Below are 23,237 nucleotides of genomic sequence, written 5' to 3'. Positions count from 1 at the left end.
ATTCCAGCTGCTGAGACTGACCCCCCCAGAGTTAACCATCTCCTGCAGAGGAGGAATATTGCTGTACATTTATTTATAAATATAACTGCCAGAAACTGGCAGTTGTGTTGTCCAAAGCCACATTCATGACATTATTTTTTCAGCCTCCTTTTCCCTCTGCCTCAGGAGATCCCTGGGATACAGGTACAGCACCTGCAGCAAACAGCCGAAGTGTGAGGACAGAGTAAACTGCTCTAGATCCTGAGCCGTGTTTCCCTGCTCCGAGCAGCCCTTTGAAGCCCACCAGCCCCTGCTCTCTTCCCAGGTACAAGGCAGCCAGCCCCTGCTTTTCCACCCAAACAGCTCCTGAGTGGTTCCTGTACCTCAGCAGATCCCTGCAGATCTGGGATACAGGTACAGCCGAAGTGTGAGGACAGAGTAAACTGCTCTAGATCCTGAGCCGTGTTTCCCTGCTCCGAGCAGCCCTTTGAAGCCCACCAGCCCCTGCTCTCTTCCCAGGTACAAGGCAGCCAGCCCCTGCTTTTCCACCCAAACAGCTCCTGAGTGGTTCCTCGGTGCTCCCAGGTGACTGGGCCAGGAATAATTTGTCCCTGCTGCTGTGACTTCTCCCTCCTGTGCTGTCCCCGGGAGCTGCTGCTGGCTCCCCGCAGGCTGCAGGGCAGGGAACAGCAGCCACCAAACCTGGAGCTGGCTGGATCCTCCCCAGAGCCCTCTGACAAGGTATTGTTCCCAGCGAGTCACCAGGCACAGAGCAAATAAAGCAGTTTATTTGGCATAGACTGAACTGCAACAGAAATTCCCGTGGAACAAAGCCTGGTTACACAAACTGAACGAGTGCAGTTATGAGTCTCAGTTACACCTAACGACTAAACAAGGTAAAAAAAAAGCACATTTCAGAGTCTCCCAGTCTTGTCCTTTCCATCCAGAGACACCGTGGCTCCCCGATGAGTTGTACCTTTCTTCTTTACAGAGATGTCAGCACAATTCCAGCTGTATTTTTCACTTGCAAGCAATTTGGTTAGGAAATCCAAAGAGATTAATCCACAGACTGCTCTTCCCATGCTGTCTGTACTTCCAAGAGCTCTGGGAGCCTGTTTTAAGGCTTTCAAGTCGGGTACATGACCTCGTGCATCCAATAATTAAAATTTTGATAAATGTTGAGCGAGGAAGGAGGGGCTGAGCAAGCTTTTGTTTGATCACCCCCAAGCTCCCCGTTAGGCTTTCTCAAGCCTGGTTTGAATTCCACAAAAACAAAGGTACAGACAATACCAGACTAAATTAAACAGTCAAACACAAATTATACTGATCAGAGTCACTGAGGCTGGCTGGAACACACAGATCTGCTCTGTGGTAGGGAACAAAAGTGAGGTTTTACACTAGGAACCAGCATCTTGCAGATCATGCCAAAAATGCCACTGTCTATGAAACCAGCACTAAGCATTTCACAACATGCCATTAGAAATGCTTCAACAGCTAAAAAAGGTTTGATTAAAAGGACTTTCCTAAGTTTATTCTTTATGATCCAGCAAAACATCAGCAATTCGTGTCAAAGAAAAATACCTTCAGCTTGTTATTTCTGCATGACAGTGTCATGACCTAAGAGTTATTTACTCCAGTTATTCCCCATAAATATCCAGATTTTATTTACAGGTTTCTCTAGTCTTTTAGAGATCTCCTTTAAGTGTTTTCAAAGATGAAGCTGAAATTACCTTCTGTAGTGAATGAGGTAAATTAAGAAGTGTTTGCTCTACAATATCTACACCTGGTGCTTCACTTCACCTTCATTTTTGTTTTAAAGACCAGGAGAGGCACCATTTGAGGTTAATCACCAGTCGCTGTTACCTGTGGAGAAGTAATTTCAATACTAGAGAACTCCTTTAAAAGACAAAAATCACACGTCCTGCTTTTAATATTGCTGAGCCAATTCCAGCTGACCACCCCTGAAGCACATTTTTCATGCTCTGTGATCTATAAATTTCATCTGTACACAGTACTTTTTAAGCTTTGACAGAGTGTCAGAACTGAAGAGCTTGACTTGATTTGGATGTCAAGTCAGCAAGAATTCGTTTTGAATGACAGTGGCTATAAAATGCTGAATGTGTGCAGGGCTGTTTTCCCCTCTGGACCTTCCCTGAGCCATCACGTGAGCCCAGACAATTCCCTCCCTGTTAAATTATGGATCACGGATGCCAACACAGCACCAAAGCACTCCCAGCTCTCACACACCTTTCCTGCTCTGCTCAAATGAGCTGGGAATTCCAGCTCTCCTTCCTAGGCAGCAGATCTCAGGAGCTGAACAGGCATTTAATTAAAAACCCCTTCAATTCCAATGTTTCTGAGCACTGAAATTCTGCACCTGCCCGAGGAGTGTTCACATCAAAGCCAGCAGGGTAATGTGAGGTAGTAAAACCAGATGCTCTCCTGGAGTCAGTCTATATTTAATGGTACCTCAAGAATTTTAATTAATGAGGAAGACAAAAGGAACCGATGCGACTCTTCAATGGAGAAAGAGAAAGGAAAAAAAAAATGCAGGTGACCAAGAAGTGATCAAAGCTTGGATACAGAATACTGGTTCTTATCATGTTTATTTATACTCACAGCTGGGGCAGCAGCCATCCCCAAAGCACAGCAGCTGCAATGCTGCTCAGGCTCAGCTGTGGCTCCAGGCTCCCCGCTGCAACAGCATAAATAAACCACACGTCGTGGGCAGTTGGATACATGATACTTTCATTCATTAAGGATGATGACCTGCTACAATTTCCACTTCATGTCACAAGGCTTATCCCTAATTTATGAAAATAAAGCATATATGTTTTGTACATTTTTATATATATATGTATAAATATATATATAAAATATACACACTGCCAGGCAACTTCACACACATGCACACGCACACACACATGGATATTGTACACAGCCACCCAGGAGCAACAAGTCTGATATCAATATTCTACTTTGTGTACACACACCCTACGTCTAGGAAGTAAGAAAATCCCTTTTATGGCAATTCTGCAGGCAGAAAAATCAGTACAAAATACTTTGTTGTACAAAACTGCATTTTTTTTTACATGATCACCCAACACGGTAACACACCCCTCAGTAATGCACTACATCCCTACAAGGAAAAAGAATAATCAAATCTTTATACAATTGTAAAAAAAAAAAAAAAAGAAAGCTGCTCTGCAACCTTCCTTTGCTAAAAGTTAGACATTACCCCATCCTAGCAGCAGATTAATAAATAAGGATTAAATAGTCTATTATACAAAGCCATACCCAATGGCAGATTTAAAACCAAAAAGCTCTGCAGATACTTTCACTTCCTACACAAATCTTTGTTTTATTAAGAATAAGACTCAGTATAAAACAGGGCAACAGCCAGCACTAGATCTGTATCTACAGAATAAAAGGAAAACCCAAGGGAAGGGAAATATTTAACAGTTTATGGCACCTTTACTGCAGAACATGTTTCAAGGCTCTGTTTCCCTAGAACTAACGAGTAAAGGGCTCTTTATCTCAGCTTTTATTAAGCAAACTCGACATAACCAACCACACAGTGGCAAGAGACAGAACCAGCTGTTCCCAGCTGCAAAAATGGATTGATTCCACCCTAAACCCCAACACAGCTCGGGTGTCAGACGGGAAGCGGCCAAGTCCTGGCTCCCTGCAGCTCCTGGGTCCCAGCGTGGCCAATTCCCTCTGCTGCTTGGTGTGGGTGCTGCTCAGTAGCTGTTCTCATGTCCAGCCAGGATGTAGAGGTTGCTGTGAGCTGTGGGGTTTTCTGTGGGCCTGCTCTCCAGCACAACCACTCTGCAACCAAACACAAACGGGATCCGCAGTTAGGAGCAAAGAAACAGAACAACTCCAGAGGAGGAAACTCAGGGGGTTCTACAGATTGGACATAGAGGCTCTCCCAAATGTCTTGGGTGTTTCATTCTTTAACCAGTTCCCTCATTTTCCAGCATCACTTGTGATAAAAACACTCAAGATATAGTAGAAGGGTTGGAACTGGATGATTTTTAAGGTCCCTTCCAACCCAATCCATTCAGTAATTCCATGATCCCATCATGGAATGTTTATCCCTCCTACATCTTCTGATAAGCAACCTCAACAATTCTCCTCCCTCCTAAATATTTATCACCTCATGGGTTCACAGGGATCACTGAACCCCATCCCTGCCTTTGTCCTGCTGGATCACGTTCCTGTGGGCCCCTCTGGAAAATGATTCTGTTCCTGTCTTGGCACACTGACCATGGCTGGACCTTGACCATCAGCTGGTGTGGTTGGGCCTTTGAGCTCCCCACTCCCTCCCAAATGCTGAGCTTTCCTCTGCACCAGTTCCTGGTGTTTTTAGGATTAATCTTGTCTCTGCTTTTTGTTTTCTCAAAGAGTTTCCAAATGAAGTCTCTGAACAGCCTCTGTCCCTGATCCCCACCTCTGCACCCAAGCAGTTCTGGAGTGATCCGAGGTAAAAAGGGGATCCACATCTCACTGGGATGGCAGGAAAACTCCTGCTCCATTTGTACAGAGATGGAAAATACAAACCAAAGGGTTTGGCAGTTCCCAGGCCAGATGAGGGAGCAGAGGATCAGGGATTGAAGAGCAGGAGGTGTTCAAGGCTCTGAGCCACCTGGGCTAGTGGAAGGTGGCCCTGCCCAGAAGTGGAACAGAAGAGCTTCAGGGTCCCTTCCAACCCACACCAGTGTGGAATTCTGTGGCTGAAGTGATTGCTGGACTCATCCCTGTCCATTCCTACATTCATCCCTCTGGCTGCCTGAGAATCCACAAGTGAAGGTGTCCAGCCTGGAGCCTGGGGCAGCTTCTGCTCAGCCTGCAGACCTGGGGACAGCTGCACCTCTCCCCACCTCTGCAGCTGGAAGGGATCAGCTGGATCTTATGGAAAATGTGTGGATTTGGATCACTGGGACTAAAACCTGAGTGAGTTCTGGTTTGCTATTTCCAGACCAGCCAGGGTTGTTTTTAACTGCCTGCTGCCAAGGTAATTCCCAGCTCACCAGGACACTCCAAAACCAGGAGCAGGCTTTTCCACAAGTGCCCTGGGCACCCTGCAAGCCCAGAGCATCTCTCCTCTCTCCCTGACACTTGGTGCCCACAGACAGAGCTGGGCTGGAAGCCAGGCCCAGCTGGGAACTAGAAAAGCTGGTTTGAATAAAACAAAAGGTTTCTGTTTCTGCAGGGGGATTACCTGTCTGAGCCCAGCAGGCGGAAAACCCTGGTTTCATCAGATATCTCCTGGGTCACCTGCAGAAAAATGCAGATATTCAGATCCACTTCAGCAGCAAAATGAAATTTATTGGTCTGAGTTAGAAGGAAAGAAACATTCAAATGCAATTTAATGCAAAGAACAGGACTGAAATGGATACATTGATGTTAAGCATTGTGGAATGTGAGCATTCTCACTTGGGAAGAGAGATGATGCCTCAGGTTTGAGCCTCTGCTCCAGGGCAGTCTCAAGGGATCAGAGAGGGAAGCCAAAAGATCCAGTGGTAAATAAGGAACAGGAGGAATTAAACTGGAGATCACTTACTTCATCTGACTTGAAGCTCTTGCCCTGCATGCCGTGCTTCCAGAAGGCCAGCACGCTGTCCTGAAGGCACACTGCAAAGGAGGGACACATCACACCCCATTCCCTGCATCCTTGTTTTCCCAGTGCCTCTGGAGAACCCCTCAGGAAGTGTAACAACAAACAGTGCCAAGCAAAGCACTGTGGGCTGCTGGAAATGACACATCACCTGAATTATTACAGTTACTTCAAAACAGATGGATGATGGAAAATGGGAGTTTTCCAGTCAGGGATGGAGAGAGCACAGAGCTGCCAGCTCTGAGTGATTTAAATCTGTAATTCTGGGAGTTTATTACAGCAGCAATTCTTGTTTGACAGCTACAATTCAAGTTTTAAAAAAACTCCTGTGCCAGTCTAAAGTCAGCAGCTTGACAATTTGATTCAAATATTATTCCCTGACTATTAAAAAATGGACGTGCTATTACTTGAAATAAAATCTTAACTTTCAGAAGACTAACACAGATTTATGTATTACTAAACCACTTTTTCCTGCCCAAATTTTGTTGTCATTGCCATGGAAATGGCCAGAAACCAGTCAGGCTTTCAACAGTGAGTTCTTAAAGCCCTGAGGGACAGCAGAGCAGCAAATCACTCACCCACTGACTCGATGCAGAAATCAAAGCTCAGCTCAGAAGCCAATTTCTTGCTTGACTTCAATTTCCCTTGTAAATTCACTATTTTCACAAATTCTCAAGAGAAAGAGAAAAATCAGCGTTAAAACCCACTGCTGAAAAGGATTTAAATGTAAAATACAAATTTCATCTTTTAGGAACAAAGAAATACCCAAATTTAACATCTACAGCATTTGCTAGATTGAACCCAAGAGCAACTTCCTCTCAAAATAAATACAGAAAACTTTGTACCCCTTGGGGTGGCTTTACACTGACAGAGTGATGCACACATCAAGAGGGAAAGTGGAATTACAAAAGCCAGAATGGAATCCCACTTATCCAAATTTTCTTTTTGGAAATATTACAACACAAATTAATAATTCAGGGAGAAAAAAACCAAACTCGTGGTGAAGTTCAGATCAACAACAGTGGCAACCCAAGTTTTGCACGAGGTGTGGTGAGTTATGCAAGGGATTTTTGTGTTACTCACTGTCCAGGCAGACCAGGACAGTGTCTCTCTCCAGCTGTGTCACGTGAATGGCATCCAACTGCTGATTGCCTGGGGAAAAAACAGATTATTTTATATTTTATGTCCCATCAAGAGACTCTGCTCTCCCCCCAAGCTCTTGTCACTCTGCTCTTGTCACTCTGACTTTTTTTTTTTTGTTTATTCTGATTTTTAAAGGCTGTAAGATCCCAGAATGTTCTGGGAGAAGCACAAACCTCCCTGTTCAAAGCAGGTATTTAATAGGAAAACACAACTTTTAATGGAAAAAACACATTTTATGCTATGGTTCAGCACAGCTTCCTCCACAGAGAGGCACCACAACAAACAAAAGGACTTTTAATTCCTAAAAACCCACTCTTTTCCCATAAATCCACATCTGGAAAGATTTTTGTGATGACAATGAACAGTTTAAGAGGTTTTTTTTCCTAGTTTTTACTAATGAAGTTGTTCTTACAGCTGCTAAAAAGCAGTATTTAAAGGCAAAAATGTACATCCAACAAAGGCAAAGGAGAAAAGCAGCTGCAAAATATCAACCAGGTCGTAAAAATAATCCAAATCTTTGCTTTTTAAGAGCCAGCTGAAGATAACAACCCTCCCCCAGGGCTGGAGGATGGACAAGAATCCATTTCTGGGAGTTCTTATGCAGGAAAGGAGGGCAAAGAGCAGGATCCCAGGAAAGAGCATGGAACCACAAAGGAGAACCCAACCAGCAGGGTCTGATTGATGTTTAAAGGAATTTAGAAAATAAAAGGTTTTTTGTAAGGACAGTTTGTACTGATGTGGGGCAGGTCAGCACAACAGAGAATCAGGGAATCACAGAATCATTGGGATTGGAAATTACCTTGAATCCCAGCCAGTGCCAGCCCTGCCATGGCAGGGACACCTCCCACTGTCCCAGGGTGTCCCAGTGTCCAGCCCGGCCCTGGGCACTGCCAGGGATCCAGGGGCAGCCACAGCTGCTCTGGCAATTCCAGCCCAGCCAGCAATTCCCAGTTCCCAATCTCCCACCCATCCCTGCCCTCTGGCAGTGGGAGCCATTCCCTGGCTCCTGTCCCTCCACGTCCCCAGTCCCTCTCCATGTGGGATCAGCTCCACCTGCTCCAGGCAGAGCAGCTGCCAATCCCAAGGCTCTCCAAAGCAGAATCAGAATCACAGAATTTCTAGGTTGGAAGGGACCTTGAGGATCATCGAGTCCAACCCATGCTCTAACACCTCAACTAGGTCATGGCACCAAGTGCCACATGCAGGGAGGGTGACTCCACCACCTCCCTGGCAGATGATCCAGTGTTTGACCACTCCTTCTGCGGGGCAGGAACGAGCCTCACCTGCGCCGATCTCGGTGAACCAGGAGGAGGCCGAGTTGAGGTTGATGGTCTCGAAGTGCACCACCTGGCCGGGCTGGCAGCCGCGGGAGATGGCCACGCACACCATGGGGTACTCCTGCTCGGGGATCACCAGCAGCTCGAACACGTGCAGGGGGCTGGGCAGCGGGAAGTCAAAGTGCTGCAGCACACAATGCAGAACGGGTTGGGTTTGGTACCGGAACCGCGCTGCAGCAGCACGCAGCACAGCACAGCGCACACAGCGTGGCTGCAGGCACAGCACTGGGCACATTTATAGTCATCAAATGGGTAATGAACAGAGGTAATAAAATGTATTGATATCGTTATAGAAATAAAATGGGTAATAAACAGAGTTAATAAAATGTATTGATATATTTATAGAAATAAAATGGGTAATAAACAGAGTTAATAAAATGTATTGATATATTTATAGTCATCAAATGGGTAATAAACAGAGGTAATAAAATCCTGGCCGGGCTGGCAGCCGCGGGAGATGGCCACGCACACCATGGGGTACTCCTGCTCGGGGATCACCAGCAGCTCGAACACGTGCAGGGGGCTGGGCAGCGGGAAGTCAAAGTGCTGCAGCACACAACGCAAAACGGGTTGGGTTTGGTATTGGAATGGTGCTGCAGCAGCGCGCACGCAGCACAGCACAGCACAGCACAGCGCACACAGCGTGGCTGCAGGCACAGCACTGGGCACATTTATAGTCATCAAATGGGGAATGAACAGAGGGATTAAAATGAATTTAAATCTTTATAGAAATAAAAGTAAATACACAGTATGTTTGTATTAATAATAGGTATATACACAGTATGTTTAATGGGTAATAAGCAGAGTTAATAAAATATATAGGATATCTTTATAGAAATAAAATGGGTAATAAACAGAGTTAATAAAATATATTCATATATTTATAGAAATAAAATGCGTAATAAATATAGTTAATAAAATATATTGATATATTTATAGAAATAAAATGGGTAATAAATAGAGTTAATAAAATATATTGATATCTTTATAGAAATAAAATGGGTAATAAACAGAGTTAATAAAACGTATTGATATCTTTATAGAAATAAAATGCGTAATAAATAGAGTTAATAAAATATATTTAATATTTTAATTATAGTGTATATACACAGTAAATACACAGTATGTTTGTATTAATAACATATATATTTATATTAATAAAATGCATAACAAATATATTTAATAAAACAAATGGAATATTTTAATTATACTGTATATACACAGTAAATACACAGTATGTTTGTATTAATATCATTGAGTATATTTATATTAACAGAATGCATAATAAATATATTTCATAAAATATATTGAATATTTTAATTATACTGTATATACACAGTATGTTTCCATTAATAAAAATATACACAGTATGTTTATATGAATATCATTGAAATTAGAATATTTATATAAATAAAACGCATAACAAATATATTTAATAAAATATATGAAATATTTTAATTATACTGTATATACACAGTAAATACACAGTATGTTTGTATTAATAGCATTAAAATTAGTATATTTATATTCATAAAATGTGTAATAAGTATAGTTAATAAAATAGACTGATATATATTCATATTAATAAAATGCGTAATAAGTATAGTTAATAAAATATATGTAATATTTTCATTATAGTGTATATACACAGTAAATACACAGTACGTTTGCATTCATAGCATATATATTTATTAATATAAATATATAATAATATATTTATATTAATAAAATGCATAATAAATATATTTAATAAAATATATTGATTATTTTAATTATTCTGTATATACACAGTAAATACACAGTATGATTCTATTAATAAAAAATATACACAGTATGTTTGCATTAATAGCATTAAAATGAATATATTTACATTCACAAAATGTGTAATAAGTATAGTTAATAAAATATATTTAATATTTTAATTATACAGTATATACACAGTATGTTTATATTATTATACAGTATGTTTGTATTAACAGCATTAAAATGAGTATATTTATATTAATAAAATGCACAATAAATATATTTAATAAAATATATGTAATATTTTAATTATACTGGATATACACAGTAAATACAAAGTATGTTTGCATTAATAGCATTAAAATTAGTATATTTATATTCATAAAATGTGTAATAAATATAGTTAATAAAATATATTGATATATTTATATTCATAAAATGCGTAATAAATATAGTTAATAAAATATGTTCAATATTTTAATTATACTGTATATACACAGTATGTTTATATTAATAAAAATATACACAGTATCTTTATATTAATATCATTAAAATGAGTACCTTTATATTAATAAAATGCACAATAAATATATTTAATAAAATATATTGAATATTTTAATTATAGTTTATATGTAATACTTATATATTTATTATATTTATCATATGTAATCTAGTTATTTATGAATAAATTTATTTCTATTTTATGAAATAGAGAAAATACAATATATATTATTAATAAAATAATATTTATAGTAACTATTTATTAATAATATAATTAATATATTTAATAAATATATTTAAATGTGTTATATATTATATATTATATACATTATATACAGTATATAATGTATATTTATATATAATATATCATTAATTTCTTAAATATATTTCATTAAATATGTTTTATATATAAAGTTTATATTTATTTTTAGCTATAATATATAATATTACATTAATAATATATTATTAATTGGCATATATAATTATATAATTATGTTAATAGCATACTAAATATATTGTATATTATATAATAAATATAATATTATAGATGTTATAGTGTATATTATATATTTATAAATACATTTATTTATATTTAGTAAAATATATAAAATAGAAGTACGTTTGCATTCATAGCATATATATTTATTAATATAAATATATAATAATATATTTATATTAATAAAATGCATAATAAATATATTTAATAAAATATATTGATTATTTTAATTATTCTGTATATACACAGTAAATACACAGTATGATTCTATTAATAAAAAATATACACAGTATGTTTGCATTAATAGCATTAAAATGAATATATTTACATTCACAAAATGTGTAATAAGTATAGTTAATAAAATATATTTAATATTTTAATTATACAGTATATACACAGTATGTTTATATTATTATACAGTATGTTTGTATTAACAGCATTAAAATGAGTATATTTATATTAATAAAATGCACAATAAATATATTTAATAAAATATATTGAATATTTTAATTATAGTTTATATGTAATACTTATATATTTATTATATTTATCATATGTAATCTAGTTATTTATGAATAAATTTATTTCTATTTTATGAAATAGAGAAAATACAATATATATTATTAATAAAATAATATTTATAGTAACTATTTATTAATAATATAATTAATATATTTAATAAATATATTTAAACGTGTTATATATTATATATTATATACATTATATACAGTATATAATGTATATTTAGATATAATATATCATTAATTTCTTAAATATATTTCATTAAATATGTTTTAAATATAAAGTTTATATTTATTTTTAGCTATAATATATAATATTACATTAATAATATATTATTAATTGGCATATATAATTATATAATTATGTTAATAGCATACTAAATATATTGTATATTATATAATAAATATAATATTATAGATGTTATAGTGTATATTATATATTTATAAATACATTTATTTATATTTAGTAAAATATATAAAATAGAAAATATATTTATATTTATATTATCTATTTTAAAATGCAGTGTATATTTATAAATATTGCATATTACTGTATTATTTTTATTGTATATTACTGTGTTATTGTCTATTACTGTATATTTATAAATAGTATATTTCTACTCTGTATACAGAGCAGAAATGTTGTATATATTGTGTATTATAAATGATTGTATTATTGTGTACTACTGTGCATTTATAAATTGTATTAATATACAGAATTTCCACTGCTTTTGAAGCTGGGCAGAGGTGGATCATGGTGCGTTATTGCCAGTGCTGGCCTTGATCCAGACTGAAATGACTTTTCTGTCACTTAAATCACTTCAGTCACGAGATTTTCTGAGTCAAAATGTGTCCAGGCAGACTTTCAGGTGCTCCCAACCCACAGACGGCACCATTCCCGGGTGCATTTCCACCCCAGACTCTGCAAAGGTTATTTTATGAAATGATTCAACTCAGCTAAGAGGAACTGCTTACCTTAATTAACATGAATTTCTGCATTGGCTCATACCACTGGAGCAGAACAATTCCAGACTGCAGTGCACCACACAGGTACTTGTGGCCTGTGTAGGGGTTTCGTACTACATACAACAAAAACCCCAAAAAACCAGAAATTTTAAAGCCCTGCAAGTTCAATTCAGACTCAAAAAAACCCCAAACCAACCCTAGAGCTATGTTTACAAAGGAGTTAAGAAACAGCATTATAAAATCACATCATGGCAGGACTGGGCTTGGAAGGGACCTCAAAGCCCATCTTGTTCCACCACTTTCCCACTTGTTGCCTTCTGCCCTCCCATTCCAGCACCCACAGTGATTCACACCGTGCCACGTCCCAGATAAATTCCATTACAGCTTTAATTAACAACCAGTTGCATTCCTGGAGTGCCAGTTCAGAGGCTGAGTGGGCAGAAAAGCTGCAGTGCCCCCCCTGGGGCTGGGGGGTCAGCCTGGACCAGAACCAATTCCCAGGCAGGGAAGGCGGGAAACTCCTGGGGAGCTCATGAAATACAAGAGACAGGGCTTGGGGGTGGCTTTTTAAGCTCAGCTGGACACAGGAGCAGCCTGATTTCAGGAATTATTTGTAAATGTGGCTGCTGTGGGCACTTCAGATGAGCTGAACAGGATCTCCAAGCGTGCAGCTTTATATTGATATATATATTGACAATATTTATATTTTAAAATAGACTATATATATTATAGAATATTTTATAATGCATTTTATATTTGTATTTACAATATTAATATTTCTATTTTAGGGGTGCAAAGGTACAATCTGCAGGTGTGGCACTTGGGGATGTGGTTAATGCTGGGCTGGGGGAATGGATGGAAGATCTCAGAGGGCTTTTGCAGCCTTGACAATTCCAGGATTCTGATTTCACACAGCACCAGGGAAAGGAAAGGACAAATCCACAACTTCCCAAGCTTTAACTCTTTCTGTGCCCTTCAAACTGCACCTATGGCTCTGCCCTCCCCAGGCTGCCTGAATTTTTATTCCTACTGATCCTTTCTTGGTGGAAAATATTCAAGCTTTCCTCACTAAAATTGGACCTGGGTCACACCTTGAGCCAAGGTGACAAGGCAGAAATGCTGTTTGTGGGTGTGCCAGGGGTGTGGGAGGATTTAATCCCAAAATTCCATCCATCCCTGCCCTCTGGCAGTGGGAAGCCATCCCCTTGGCCTGGCACTCCCTCCCTTATCAACAGTTTCTCTCCATCTTTCCTGTAGCTCCTTTAGGCACTGAAATGCCCCAGTTAGGTCACTCTGGAACATCTCCAGGCTGAACCATCCCAATTTTCCCTCAGCCTTTTTTCTGAACAAAGAACTCTTGAGTTTATTAAAAAGAAATGAGTTTCAGACATGCCATGTCCAGGGACAAAGGGCAGGGGAACAAATGGCAAAGCTGGATTTGTCTGCTCACCTATACAGCATTTGTGGCATCCTTTTGTGTCAGGGATCTTGGTTGTTAAGGCAAATTTCCTGGAATAATAATCACCAAAAAGTGCATCAATAACAGATGTCAGGGCCCTTCACACACCAACTCAACAGCACCAACACAATTTATGGCTATTTTCACTTATTCATAATTATGTATAAGTGAAAGGTTTGTACCTTGGTAGTATTTTGTCAGGAAATCTGTGGGTTTGAATATGAGCAGCTAATCCTGTTTTTTTGGCTTGTTCAAACAATGCTATTAAATTATGGGAGTAGAGCTGGAATGTTTTCCCTGCAAGAGAGAAAAGCACAGTTGACATCTCAGCCACTCCTCCAGCAGAGATCTGCAATGTTCAGGAAAATGCAAGGATGGAACAAATTACCTTCTGCAAACAGGTGTCAGGTAGGCCAAGTCCAGATATGAAGGGAAACAAACCAAGATAAAAATAATAATGAATATAGAGAAGATCAGAGCTCATTTAATTACAGTTAGTTTTCTGCAAACATTTTTAAAGGCTGTAATTACAAAATTACAATAAATTACAGTAAATAAATAATATATAGTGTATAGTATAATATAGTATATAATAATATAGTAAATAAAGAATATATTTATATTATTAATTATATTTAAAAATATTTAAGATATTTTCTTATTGATAAACCAAGACAAGTGCTATATAAATCCTGTATATTTAAAGGCACAGTCCCACCATCAGCCTCCATGGCAGTGCCTCATTCCTGTCTGGAATGTTCTATTCCAGCACAACTGACTGCCCAGGAATCAGGAAAACTGCTGGATCAGCAGTACTTGAAAGCCACCTCATCCTCCTTCAAAGGGACACAGGTTTTGTTTTAGGATCACAGAATTCCACAGTCTGGGCTGGAAGGGACATTAAATCCCACCCAGTGCCAGCCCTGCCATGGCAGGGACACCTCCCACTGTCCCAGGGTGTCCCAGCCTGGCCTTGGGCACTGCCAGGGATCCAGGGGCAGCCACAGCTGCTCTGGCAATTCCAGCCCAGCCAGCAATTCCCAGTTCCCAATCTCCCACCCATCCCTGCCCTCTGGCAGTGGGAGCCATTCCCTGGCTCCTGTCCCTCCATGCCTTGTCCCCAGTCCCTCTGCAGCTCTCCTGGAGCCCCTTCAGGCCCTGCCAGGGGCTCTGAGCTCTCCCTGGAGCCTTCCCTTCCCCAGACTGACCCCATACACTGCATCCACCCATGGTTTAAATGTTCCTGTTTATTTATGGCTGCAATCATTTCCCTGCACTGACACTCACCTGACAGGGACATTAAGGTGTTGTTGATAACGTACAGCCAGGTGCACTTCCGAGGAAATAACTGGGAAAAAATAATTCCATTAATAGAAACCTACAGGAATTTTTAACTGTGAAAATCCCACCTTCCTGTTTCTTCCCTGTTTTGGACCCTTACTTAGCCCTGCACAGACAGACAATGGAATATTGGAATAAGTGTCCAAGGCCAGGCTGGACAGGGCTTGGAGCAGCCTGGGACAGTGGAAGGTGTCCCTGCCCAGGGCAGGGGTGGCACTGGGTGGGATTTAAGTCCCTTCCTTCCATCCCAAACCATTCCATCATTCTAGAACACTTTGTCCCATGTGCCATTCCCATGTGCAAAGTAAGAAAATAGGTGTAGGAGAAAGAGTGGAAAGAAAAGATCCAACTGGTTGGACACAAACCCTGAGCATCTCCCAGCAATTTTCTGTTTAATAGAATAGCTCTGGGTTTATTCAGTGTTTCCACTGAAAAACTACAAATGGAATAAAAAAGATTCTCCTGGAACTGGGAGATGTTAACCCTGGACAGACAGGAAGCACTCGGGAAGATGCAACCAGAGTTGGAGAAACAGTTCAGAATGTGCATTTGGAGGGGAGAAATCAGCAAATGGATAAAAGGAAATGTGGGAAGAAGTGGTGTGGCAGAAACCTGTGGGGTTTCAGGTGGTCACACCTGACCTCTGCCAGCTGGGAATGCTCTCATGGAAAAGGAAACTTTGTTTGAAGTGCACTGAATGTTCTCCCTACCCACCACTGGCATAACCAACCCTTCCTTGGGACATAAAAAGCACATGGAAAAGCCCAGAGAGGACTGTTACATGAAATAATTGATGAAAACACACAAGGAAGGAGATTCCAAGAACATCATGATCAGAAACACCAGATTTAAGACCACGACTGCAGGACATGGCTTTGGAAAGGGTTAGAAAGCCCAGGAAAAGCTTCTTGGGGATAACAGCAGCAGCAGCTGAATGAAATGATTGAGGGCTTTGCATCAAGGAGCTGCAATGTGCCATCTAGTGGGGATGGAATGCAGGGAGAAGGGGCAGGGAATTGTCCTCCAAGGAGATGGAAGATTTGACAAAGTAAAAAATACAGGTAGGTCAGGGAACAAATAATTTTCAGGTTTTCCTTATTGGCTTTGATGGGAATCTCTAAGCCCCAGAGCCTGGTATCCACTTCTCCCTCCAGTGCCAAAGTTCATTCTCCATAACATCCCCAAACCTGTTCTGTGTGTTCAGCCCTCCAGAACTCACCTGCTCCATGGTTGCTTCGTGAAGTTCATTCAGATTCAGAGTGTAGATCCCTTCTTCTGTGCCAAAGATGATGTACTGATCTGAAAAATCAATGGAAAAGGATTATTCCCTTCCCACTTGGGGAAGTTTCAAATGCAAACCTAAAATAACTTCACAAATTGTTTTCTATCCCAAGCCCATCACCAAACCTAACAGAACTTTACCTTTAGTATCTGGATGTATCCATGAAGTTGCACAATTAATCTTCAAAGGACAGCCATCAAAGACTTTGGAAAAACAGGCTCCCATCTGAAAGACACCAAAACTGAAACCTGAAACAAATTTAGAGTGTCAAGAGCTGATTTCCTGGCCACTCACATACAGCTGAACACACACACAGCCTTTCACACCCTTTAATTTGAATTTATGGACATTCAAAAATGCAAAGAGGGCTCAAAATGGTATCAACAACTTTAGGTACCTACTGGTACCTAAATACATCCTGGAGGGATTTAAAATCCGTGTGGATGTGGCACCTGGGGACATGGCTCAGTGGTGGCCTTGGCAGTGTTGGGGGAATGGTTGGACTCACTCATCTTATAGAGCTTTTCCAATCTGAATTAACCTATATTATCTGAATATTGACTATTATTTATTGAATATAAAAATCATATGAATATTGAGTGCTTATAAAATGGCACATGAAGGGAGAACAGTCAAAACCCTGCCATCACTACAACCTTTTCCCATTTATTTCTCTGCCTAAGCAGGGGCTGCCACTGGAGATCACAACTCAGGGAGCCAGAGAAGCCTCCAAGCCTTCACATCCACACTGAACAGTGACAGGAAGGTTTTAAAAAATGGAAACAAGTATTATGGATCCAGCACTGGAAAAGCAGCTGGCTGTGAGATGCAGAAAATCCCCCAAGTGAGCTGGTGCCTTATTCCACACCAGAGAGGTTTCCATAACTCCCAGTGCACGTGGATTTCTTACCAGCACCTTCGGAGTGGGAGGCAAACCATTGATTGCTGGTTTCTGTGGGAAGAAAGAAAAAAGATCATAAAACCCCTCCTGTGCACTGATCAGCTCGAGGACATGACAGTGAGAGCAGCCCCAGAGTCCCAACACCTACAGGGAAATCTCTCTTCTCCTTTTTCCGTGGCAGCTGAGGGATTTGTCCAGGTCCTTCTGCATTCTCCTCGATGTGTTTCAGCATCCCATTCCCATTGCCTGAAAAGGAGCCCAGACAAGGTTTGCAGCTTATTTGACACAGTGAAATAGAAAATCTCTTCTCCCCTGTGCTGAGCTGGAGTGGAGGAGTGAGCTCTGACATTGCATAGCCACATCTCAGGGAGCTGAACCCTTCCCAGCACTGAGCTGCACACTTCCCATTACCCAAACAGTCCCTGGGACAAATCCCACTGAGAGTAAAGCTGTGGCAAGCTCCTGCCCACACATTCATTGTTTTTCTCCTGTGGCAAGGTCCTCCCCACACATTCATTGTTTTTCTCCTGTTCCTGCAGGCAACACTGACTGGCCGAGTGTCCTTGTTTTGGGAAGAACATTCCCACCATGGCTCTAATAAGAACCACACATGGAAAAAGGAAAACTTCACCTCGTGACCAGCTTGTTTTAAAATGTTATCTACTGGGAACAGCTGGCTCTGGAAACAATTCCTTTCCAAGGTGCCAGGCAGCTTTGGACAGGTGAGGCATTTACCCAGGTCGCTGTATCTGGCTGTGAGCAGTCCAGGGCTGCTGATGCTGCTGGTCATCCCCATGGGGCAGGAATCTGCCTGGGGCCCACAAACTGGGATGCTCTGTCTCCTGTGGGCTGCTGGGGCTCTGCTCTGGGACTCTGGGAAGTGTTTTATTGTCTGGCATCTGTTGTCATCAGGGAGGTTCTCCTCGGGGTAATTGTTCATCCTTGGCTGCAAGGAACCAAAGAGGGGAAATGTGAGGAACTGGGAATGGCACCTGGGAAGAACAAACCTCAGACAAGTTTAATTTCAGTCAGATGCTGCTACATAAAAATGTATCAGCCTTTGAAATGTGTGTGTGATTTTGGGCACCACAATGTAAGAAAGATAAGTTCCCTGGAGAGCAGGGACAGGACCCAGGGAATGATTTGAGCTGTGCCAGGGCAGGTTTGGGTTGGATTTCAGGAAAGGCTCTTCCCCAGAGGGTGCTGGCAGTGCCCAGGCTCCCCAGGAATGGGCACAGCCCCGAGGCTGCCAGAGCTCCAGGAGCTGCCAGGGATGCCAGGGTGGGGTTGTTGGGGTCTGGGCAGGGCCTGGAGCTGCCCTAGCTGATCCCTGTGGGTCCTTTCCAGTCCAGGAGATGTGTGGTTCCATGAAAATAAAACATCTGACAGCAGAATCATTTCAGAGCTTCCTCTCTGATGGAGTATCACAGGCAGAATAAGAACAAGAGGCCATCCCAGTCTGGCTGAATCCCTTAAATCCCACATTTCTCACCTTGGGAGGCAGTGGGGGTGGCCCAGCTCGCTTTAGTGTTGATCTGCAATGAAAAGGGCAGCAGTTGTGTGAGTTACACCAAAGCCAGAACTCCTTGAGGACTGGGAATAAGACAAACCAGAGGCACAGAAAAGGCAGAGCAGAGCTTTGCACACACAGGGTTAAACTAGAAATGCAGGAGCAGGGAAGAAGCTCATTAATCTCGTTAGAAGTGTTGGTTTTTAATGAACTCCTGTTCTTTCATAAATACCAGTGTTACAGAGCAATCTGTGGGGAAGGATATTTGAAGTTTGTAAAATCAATTCAGGGACTGGATCTCAGGCTGGAGGGACTTTAGAGAAGGGCCTGGAGTGCCAGAACAAGGGGGGGATGGTTTTAAGCTGGAAAAGGGTGGATTTGAGTGAGATATTGGGAAGAAAATCTTCCCTGTGAGGGTGGTGAGGCCCTGGCACAGGTGCCCAGAGCAGCTGTGGCTGCCCCTGGATCCCTGGAAGTGTCCAAGGCCAGGCTGGACAGGGCTGGGAGCAAGCCTGGGATGGGGGAAGATGTCCCTGCCATGGCAGGGAGTGGAACAAGATGATTTTTAATGTTCCTTCCAACCAAACCATTCTGGGATTCTGGGATTCCAGTTTGCAGCCTTGCTTTGGGATCAGACAAACACTGGGACACCCGAGCTGTGCAGGATCATCCTGTCCCAGCCAGGCCTTGCTCATGATGGATTCTTCATAAAATCTGCTTTTAGGGGTCAGGGACTAAGATAACTCAAGGAGGAGAGCAGGGGAGGAAGCAGAGCTTTGGGATTTCTCCTGAGGATCAGGGAAGGAGCCAAGAGAGCAGCCAGCCCTCAGTGGGTGAGTGGCAAAGCCTCCTGCAGCATTTTGAGGGAAGAGCTTTTGGAGCAGAGCAAGTGTACAGGAAGGAGATCCACTCACTCTTCAACATCTTCACTCCCATCTCCAAATTTTGTGAGCAGTCCCCTAAGGCAGAATGTTTATAAAATTAAGAGCTCAGCTCTGAGGTCGACACGTGCAACTCAACCCATCCCTGATGTCACTGAGTTTCACAACAAACATCTCCCAGCCCTTTCCAAAACAAATAATTCTCTGCACTAAGTTCCACTCTTTAAGGTCCTTTCCCTCTCCTTACACCCTAAACATCACTGGATTCTCTTCCACACCATCAGCTTTCACTTCCCTACCTGGCATTTCAAATATTGTTGAAATGTCTAACAACAGTATAATAAAAAAAGAGAGAAAAAAGAACAGAGGAAGTTACTTGGAGACAAATGGAGAAAAGCCTTTAAAGGGAAGTTTCCTTATTTATACATATACACTAAAGACCCAGACTGTTTCCCAATACAGTTAGAATTTTTGTTTCAAAGCCACTCCAGGGACAAAAAAAAAAAAAAAAATTGTGACTAGAGGATCAAAGCAGCACTGAAAATATAACCTTGAAGAAAAAAAAATAAACAACTTGATAAAATTTTGCAAAATGGCAATTTTCAAGCTCTGTCTTTCAAGGGCAATGACCAGGAAAACCCAGCCAATTTTGGATTAATGTGAAATATCTCTGCAAGTCACTTCTGAGGGAGAGCAGCAGACAGTTACCAACAGGAATTACTACAAAATTTAAAGGAGAAAAAGTTTTTCTTTTTGAAAGGTTCTTGTTGCCCAGAGCAGCTGTGGCTGCCCCTGGATCCCTGGAAGTGTCCCAGGCCAGGCTGGACAGGGCTTGGAGCAACCTGGGATGGTACAAGGTGTCCCTGCCATGGCAGAGGGTGGAATTAGATGGGCTTTAATGTCCCTTCCAACCCAAACCTTTCTGGGATTCTATGAAAACCATCAACAAAAACCACCTCTATAATGCAGGACATTTTTACAGAAGTAATTTTAAAATGAAGGAACCAGTTCAATCACATATTCTGCTATTCCCCTTCCCAGACAAATAATTCCTCAGTCAAAGATAGCCCTCAGCATCTACTCTGATAAAAGCCAGAGGCCATGAAAAGCAAGGACCCCAGCATACATCCTCTGCACATCCCAGGATTACTCACAACTGCTGGGACAGAGGAGTTATGCATTTCCTGTTTATCTTTCCAACTGGTCAAATAATTCCTCAAAGATAGCCCTCAGCATCCACTCTGATAAAAGCCAGAGGCCATGAAAAGCAAGGACCCCAGCATACATCCTCTGCACATCCCAGGATTACTCACAACTGCTGGGACAGAGGAGTTATGCATTTCCTGTTTATCTTTCCAACTGGAAGTGGTTTCCAAGTGAGCAGCACGGATCTGCCATCCAGGACTGCTGTCCCTGCCCTCCTTCCCAATGAATCTGTACCTATTTATTGATTTACAGCCCTGGGAATGCTTGCTGCAGCTTTAGCACAGCCTGCTGCAGACAGAGCCACAGGACAGGATCAAATCCCTGAGGCCCTGTGCCAGGAGGAGCTTCCCTCCCTCAGACCCCACAGATTCCAGCTGTCTGCAGAAAATCCAGCAAGGCTTCAATCCACAGCTCAGCAGGGTCACACAAACAAACCCAGGGCACAGGGAGGGGAGGGAAACAGGCAGGGGAGAGCCAGAGCCCCCCAGAGCTCAGCCCCAGAGCCCCCAAACTCCTGCTCCAACGAGACTGGGAGCAGGAGAACCAGGATGCTTAAAAAGCATCAAATCCTGGCAATCTCGCCCAGCTTTCCAGGGGGCTGTAATGTCAGCTGACAGCTTATGCAAGACTTTTATCTGCAGCAAAAAAAGCCAGAGAAATCCACTGTCTGCTGCCCAGTTCCAAATAAAGTTGGGAAACAGGCTCTTTGAGCTGAGCAATGGTTTGAGCCCAGATATCTTTTTCTACATCTGAAGCTCCACACTCCTGACTGAAAACCCTTTAAAGGCAGAATGCACTTTTTAGCAGCAAAAAGAAGGTACACACCTAAAAAAAAATCAGTCCTAACTTGGAGGGAGTTGTGCTCCTGTACCTCAGGCCTGCTTTGTCCCACAGAAACCACCTACAAACACATCTTTCCCTCAAACATTTCACCCCAAAACACTCCATGGCTGGGTTATAAATTCCCCCAGAGCAGGAGGAGTGGTGCAGTGTTACTGAGCTTGGCAAAAGTCAACATTCAGAACTGGTTTCTCCTTCCCCTTCTCGAGTTCAGGGCTGGGCTCAGGCCTTGTCACAGGATGTCACAACCACAGCCACAGCTCAGAAGAGAAGTGTGAGGCCAGAGCAGGATCCTGAACCCAGCTCTGCTGCAGGAAATTCACTGTGGCTGTGTTATGTCACTGTCCTGGCCGTGCATTTACACTTCACTTCCCACCTACCAACTTCAAACAAGCTGCTGGTGGTGGTTAAAAGAGATTAAAAGTCACTCTACAAGAGAACTGACCAAGCACCTGCAGAAGGAGGGCTGCACACTGGGTAATATCTCCTTAATTTATCAATATTAAAGTGGATCAGGGCTTATGGTTTGATTTTTTTAACATATCTCATTTTTCTTTCAGTTTCATAATAAGTCACAGAAATAAAAGCTGGTTTTATCTGTACTTACTTGTTGCTTCCATCAACAAAAGGATTCCAATGTGAAGCAAAGTCACTGCCAGCTGCCACAACCTGAAGATGCAGAAATTGTCATTTTATTTTCCCCTGTCCAACTAAAGTATCTTAAATTACCTAATCCACCACACACAAAGAGGCCTGAGGCGTTTCCAGCCCTGCAGGACAATCCACAAACAGTAAAATCAAATTCCGAAGAGAAATAACATCTTACAATCTATACATTTATATATTCTTCTTAAGGGTTAAAAGCAGCACCAGGAAATGGTGTAATGTCCCGATCAAGCAGCAATAAATAACAGGAAAACAAAAATTGATGGTGACAAATCCAGTGAGGGTCACTTAGGGAACTTTAAAAACGTTTTTCCAGCAAGCTGCTAAGGGTTGAACCACAAAATATTGAAGATAATGTGATTTTGTTAAATAAAACTTATTTTATTTATACCAAACTTGTCCTTACCATTTCATCCCGAGCTTCTGTTTCTTTCCGTAGAGGGGGCTCAAACTGCAGCTTATCAACTAGAAAATGTAAGAATTTCACAATTAATACACACAATCTTGCACTGGGATCCTTGCAGTGCTCACTACAGTGAAACGCAGGTAGGAACAGATGTAAATCTTGTGTACACAACTCTGAATTTGCCTCTCAAAGGAGCAGCATTTCACTATCAGCCTCATTGTCTGAGTGCCTGAATTTGCAAATATGAAACCCACAAGAAAGGCCAAAAGCAAATACCAAGTCACAGAACTGTAAGTATTTAACCACTTGTCACTGTGAAATGCATGTGAAAGAGGAGAAAAAGGCTCTTCAAGAGCAAATTTCCCAGAGTGTGATGGAGCTGCCACTATTGGTGCTACCAAAGGCTTTTGACCAAACCTCCAGATAAAACCATTTC

General features: G+C 41.2%; 1 protein-coding gene across 1 annotated transcript in view; it reads right to left on the bottom strand.

Moving 5' to 3' along the window:
• Nucleotides 1-745: 745 nt before the first annotated feature.
• MAP4K5 (mitogen-activated protein kinase kinase kinase kinase 5) overlaps nt 746-23,237 on the bottom strand; it is a 63,405-nt gene continuing 40,913 nt past the window's right edge. Inside the window, exons 15-35 of the mRNA XM_039698084.1 lie at nt 22,802-22,860; nt 22,337-22,398; nt 19,717-19,761; nt 18,785-18,827; nt 18,028-18,238; nt 17,441-17,538; nt 17,302-17,343; nt 16,532-16,616; nt 16,329-16,408; nt 15,056-15,116; nt 14,157-14,159; nt 13,951-14,065; nt 13,760-13,818; nt 12,319-12,422; nt 8,540-8,628; nt 8,029-8,117; nt 6,686-6,754; nt 6,181-6,273; nt 5,549-5,619; nt 5,207-5,262; nt 746-3,810 (exon numbers count right to left, since the gene is read on the bottom strand). Of these exons, the coding sequence (XP_039554018.1) occupies nt 3,723-3,810; nt 5,207-5,262; nt 5,549-5,619; nt 6,181-6,273; nt 6,686-6,754; nt 8,029-8,117; nt 8,540-8,628; nt 12,319-12,422; nt 13,760-13,818; nt 13,951-14,065; nt 14,157-14,159; nt 15,056-15,116; nt 16,329-16,408; nt 16,532-16,616; nt 17,302-17,343; nt 17,441-17,538; nt 18,028-18,238; nt 18,785-18,827; nt 19,717-19,761; nt 22,337-22,398; nt 22,802-22,860 (1,622 nt within the window). The 3' untranslated portion in view covers nt 746-3,722. The remainder of the gene's footprint in view (nt 3,811-5,206; nt 5,263-5,548; nt 5,620-6,180; nt 6,274-6,685; nt 6,755-8,028; nt 8,118-8,539; nt 8,629-12,318; nt 12,423-13,759; nt 13,819-13,950; nt 14,066-14,156; nt 14,160-15,055; nt 15,117-16,328; nt 16,409-16,531; nt 16,617-17,301; nt 17,344-17,440; nt 17,539-18,027; nt 18,239-18,784; nt 18,828-19,716; nt 19,762-22,336; nt 22,399-22,801; nt 22,861-23,237) is intronic.

The sequence above is a fragment of the Passer montanus genome, unplaced genomic scaffold, assembly GCF_014805655.1.
Source record: "Passer montanus isolate IOZ18808 unplaced genomic scaffold, ASM1480565v1 scaffold120, whole genome shotgun sequence".
Taxonomy (NCBI): Eukaryota; Metazoa; Chordata; class Aves; order Passeriformes; family Passeridae; genus Passer; species Passer montanus.
This window is presented reverse-complemented; position numbering and strand designations above follow the sequence as displayed.